Source organism: Borostomias antarcticus (genome assembly GCF_949987555.1).
Source record: "Borostomias antarcticus genome assembly, chromosome: 18".
Taxonomy (NCBI): domain Eukaryota; kingdom Metazoa; phylum Chordata; class Actinopteri; order Stomiiformes; family Stomiidae; genus Borostomias; species Borostomias antarcticus.
The window spans coordinates 17,368,858-17,373,826 of NC_140251.1; the positions used below are offsets into that span (position 1 = coordinate 17,368,858).

Below are 4,969 nucleotides of genomic sequence, written 5' to 3' on the forward strand. Positions count from 1 at the left end.
ATCTATATACCATTATATCACAGTTACCTAGTTATATCTAGTGCATTCGAGCAACTGGGGGCTGAGAAACATATCCGAATTTGCGACAAGGAAGTGCGAGTTCATGCATTGTTTTATTTAATCATTCCTAGTAGCAAGTCGCAATTTGCCACCTCCCAGTTAGAAACGAACGCACCATAACTTCCAACCAGGGCTCCCTCGAGACGCTTCCTCCCGCCCCCAGTGTCACGCTCTGCGCACGGGGGACGGACATCTCGGTACGAGCATCAAGAGGCGAGTTACTGAGTATGCGACTAGTCGCCCGGGCCACTGTACTTGGCCATCATCCATTGCGTAAAAGAGGAAGTATACGAGGATAATTTATGACAAATCGATGTCCAGTTCCTCGGATCGATGAGAGAGTATGTCCAGACGCGTCCCTGGCTGGTGGTAACTTGTTAGAGCTCGTTAGACCGGGAGAGGAATGCTTGGAGAGGGCGCGAGCACTAAAACAGCCCAAGGTTCGAGGTGAGCAAACAGCACTGATCCGTTTACGCACGGATACTAACATCTCAGATCTAGTGATCATGGGGAGACTTAACTTAACTTTTCGCTGTGCGTTTTACTTTACAAAACTGGTCTGCTGGTTGTCTCTGCTGCCCAAGAAACAATAGCATTGGCCTATTCTACTTTTTGAGATGGATGTTGTTATTGCCTACCTGTTGTTCCCTAAACTTTCCAAATCACTGCCTGCTCTACTTTCACGTCCACATTTTACTTTTTGTGCTTCCCGTTTTTTGGTGATGTCTGAAATGAATTCACTTGACAAGTGTTGTTCTCGGTATCCTGGTTTTACAAAAGCTACCCATGGTTTTATACACGCGGTGGGCTCGGGTAGAATATAATAGAATCATGCTTCATGGACGTTTCCACTGTGACACACCCTGTGCAGTTGAACAGTAGAACACCGATCCTTCTGAAGTTGAGATTTGATTATTATTATTTCACTTGGGAGATTGAGATCATAGGCAGGTCAGCAAAGATACACAGCAAGCCACTGTATTCTAGATTGATAGAATATAATAGAGCAAAATAGAACTGGTGTGCTTTGGAATCGAGTAAAATAGAACTGGTTTGCTCTGTGATAACTGTTATGACTTTAGACTAGTTTAATCACACAGTATCACTCCTTATGTGCTAGCTTTCATGCTGTTGACTGATCAGTGTGTGTTAAACAGACACCGTGATTGGTTAAACGAGACTCCCAGCACATGCACAGTATGCAGCCCATAGATCTCCTATCTGGGGTGAGTTATTGTTTGGGCTTCATGTTTTCTCTGTTAGCCGCTCCTGTCCAGACTACATAGCCGTGAGTGTGCTGTTTTTAAGACAAGCTGTGGTGTAGGAGGGGTGGCGTTCCCAAGGTATGCTGTCTGCTGGGTGTGTGTTTATAGCACGCAATACACACACGCACGAGGGCACACACACACACACACACACACACACACAAACTGGTGAGCAGCCCCCCTCCACCACCGCCCCCCCGCCCCACCCCCACACACATATTGCATGCACTCAAAACCACACACACACACACACACACACACACACACACACACACACACACACACACACACACACACACACACACATTCTCTCTCTCTCACGCAAACACAAACACACACAGTCTCACTGACACATGTGCATATTTAGCGTTTTCTTCCCCCTCAAGGCCCTTCATATCTGCTTGTTCTCACCAAGCCTCCCTGCAAAGCCAGCTTTAGGAAAACGTCTGCAAGTCATCAGTTTTGTAGTTTTTCTTTAACAAAAGAAAGGGTTTTTTGTTTTTGGTATGCGGGTGTCATCTCAGTGGCTCATTCAATCTGTTTGGTCATTTATGCGGCAGCTATGGTATTATCTGGGTCTTCATGATAAATTCTTGATACTTTGTGTACCTAATTAGATAATTGCACTGCGAAATTCCACTGTATTTCCCTGCCCTTTGCCATGTACATCCCCTGGTTTCCAGGACACTTACTCTAAATGGGAGCATGGAGGCTTTGCCAATGCAAATATCCTTCGGGAGCTCTGGGAATGATGCTGTCAAACGGGAGAAAGTGGTGGCTAACATTCTCTATACAGGAATTCTCTGTCTGCTGAAACTCTAGAGGATCCGTCAGTCTGTCTGCCACTCACGGCCCTGGGTCCAGTTTCAGCTCCTTGAGAGAGCGGTTCCTCTCAGACCACAAGCCCTGCTAGATCGACCTTTCGCATTTTCCGTGTTTAAAAAATTTGGAGTATTTCGTTAATCACTCAGTCTGGTTTTTCAGCTGTGCCCTCCCCAGCTGCTCACCGGTGAGATTTCCTAACATCGTGTTGATCAAAATACCGCCCTTTCTCTCTCGCCCCTCTCTCGCCGGGGTGTGACTTTAGGGACGGAGGTGTGAAGGAGAACGTCATGCTGCCGTTCTGAACCGCAGAACCGGGTTCTCTGGGTTCATCGTTAACTGGCCTGACTGACTGAACCATGGGAGATGTCTGAACATTCAGGATTCAGCTTGTTCACTCATCTATGGCAGTGGGTGTTGTTTATGAAAACAAAATTAATATAGGCTTAACTAGGAGAGTTGAGTGCTGGAGTGCATTTGGGGCAGTAGGCACACAGTCTCTTTCTCTCTCTATCTCCCCCTCTCTCTCTTCTCTCTTTTTCTCTCTTTCACTTGTGTGAACCACTGTAACCTCTGAGGATTGTTCTAGATCTGTCCCTCCGATAATCCCTCCCCCTCCTCCATCTCCTCCTCTGGGCTTTATCTCCAGGCCCCACTTTGCCTTCTTCACAAAACAGAGCGAGCAGGAGATCGCTGGCGAGCCCAGATACCGGCCTTCCAGTAAACTGCAGTCGTGCTGTTAGCTGCGGCGCTGTTCGGCAGAGCCAGACCGGTGGTGGTGGTGGTGGTGGGGGGGGGGGGGGGGGGGGTTAGTAGTGGTATCCATCCAACGGTCTCCTCGGAGCTCAGACGATGTGAATTGCGTGATTGCTGAGCAGTATTAGGTCTCTCTTCTCTGGCTGCTGTTCTCTCCTCCTCTCCTCTCCTCTCCTCTCCTCTCCTCTCCTCTCCTCTCCTCTCCTCTCCTCTCCTCTCCTCTCCTCTCCTCTCCTCTCCTCTCCTCTCCTCTCCCAGGCCTGTGGTTCCGCTGCAGCCTCCTAAGCATGGTCACAATTCCTATCATTCCTGCTTTTCCGGTTCTAAGCTTCTCTCCGCAGTGCGACTCCGATCCAGAGGCGGTTTTCCAGTTTTCTACCCGGCAACAGCGGGTCAGAGATGGAAAGCAGCCAGCCGTCCGCGGGCCTTAAAAGCCCCGGTCCTGTAACGACAGGCTGGTGACAGGACTGTGGTGGTGGGGGCCCCTCCAATCACAGAGCACACTTCCTCAGACAAGAAGCACAGGACAATAGAGAACCATGTTTCAGTGGGCAATCCAATTTTTGTGGAGGGTTGGGGCATGTCGAAAAAACACAATGGCTGTTCCCAGCAACACTCTGCCTATTCATAGTACACACACTCACCGTGGTATGGAGCAACTGACCATGTTGGGCTGTCTTTGTGTTGAATCACTCCAACGCACGTACTATAATGGTGTGTGTGTGTGCGTGTGCGTGTGTGCGTGTGCGTGTGTGTGTACCTACCATGTGTTATTGTGTGGGAGATTAAACACCAAGTATGGTCTCCATCTTACATTCACCACATCAAATGTTAGGCTACATCGTTTACCGTTGCTCTCCCAAGACTGACCGAGTCAAACTTCAGTTCTACTCTGTCATTACATTAGGATATATCTATTTGTTTGCAGGAGCAGCTCAGTTCTAACTAGAAGGGCTCTCGGCCCACTGGGCCACTTCCCATGATGCATGGCGTCAGCCTGTGCAGTCAATGAAATACAATAAAATGTATGCCAGGCACATCCACCATGCTGGTGCAGGACAAAATGACATCTGATAGAGTAAGGTTGAGGTCCGCACACAGCTACTCCACAGGGCTATTTAAGGGCTATTTAATAGGTAAAAGGTGACAACGTTTTGACCTGTGTGGGTCTTCGTCAGGTGATGTTTGTCACTGCCCCAGCCCCTTAAATAGGGTTCCCCTAATTGACACCACGTGTTTTCAAGGTCACCCCTAGGGGTCAAAGTTCATAGTGCAACTATGTACAAATTTGAGTGGTTCAGTGTGCAAACATTTAGGACTGGTTTATGCATTAGTTAACAGTACAGATAAGGTTTTCTATACACTATGATATATATATATATCATTATATGTCAGCCTGTTCAGTGACATTACTGTTGCAGTTAATGAGCAGCTGGGTTTGGCTGAACGGGTTCTTTGGGCTCGGTCTGCTAGCTAGCTAGCCAGAGAGATACGACAGACCCACGACACTAATCTAACCAGCTACCAGCATATCTAGCTAACTCAAAGCAGTTGATCTTCACCATCATGTCATGGTTAAATTATTTCGCTCCCACTACCCGCAAGAGAGAGAGAGAGGGAGAGAGAGAGAGAGAGAGAGGTAAGCAGCCCAGCAGCACATCTCCAACACACTCCACTACTGTTGACAGACACCTGCCTGTGGTCTACCCCCCCCCCCCCCCCCCCCGACACCTCTACCCCCAACCCACTCATCTGTGACATCATCATCCGGCTTTTATCTCTTAGGCAGACCAACACTGCCATATTTAGCTGTGGCTGATCAGTCAGTGGTGTGGCCAAGCTAGCCTAGCCTAGCCTAGCGTGGCCCAGCTAGCACACTACATCCAGTAAGCCGGCAGAATGCGAAGTAGGCTTACGCCATGACTTACGGTATATCATGTAAAAGATCTGATAAATCGGATGACTAGGTGTACCACACACACACATTCAATAGTATGATCTCCATTGTGGGTGATTCATAATTCGGTGGTACAGTTCAGCTTGACTGCATTTTAATGTCACACATT

The 4,969-nt window shown here is 48.2% G+C and overlaps 1 protein-coding gene across 1 annotated transcript in view; it reads left to right on the forward strand.

Annotated features, from left to right (window-relative positions):
- Window positions 1-339: 339 nt before the first annotated feature.
- LOC311320953 (A-kinase anchor protein 13) overlaps window positions 340-4,969 on the forward strand; it is a gene marked incomplete at its 3' end in the record, with an annotated part of 47,690 nt that continues 43,060 nt past the window's right edge. Inside the window, exon 1 of the mRNA XM_084452820.1 lies at window positions 340-507. Within this exon, the coding sequence (XP_084308946.1) occupies window positions 363-507 (145 nt within the window). The 5' untranslated portion in view covers window positions 340-362. The remainder of the gene's footprint in view (window positions 508-4,969) is intronic.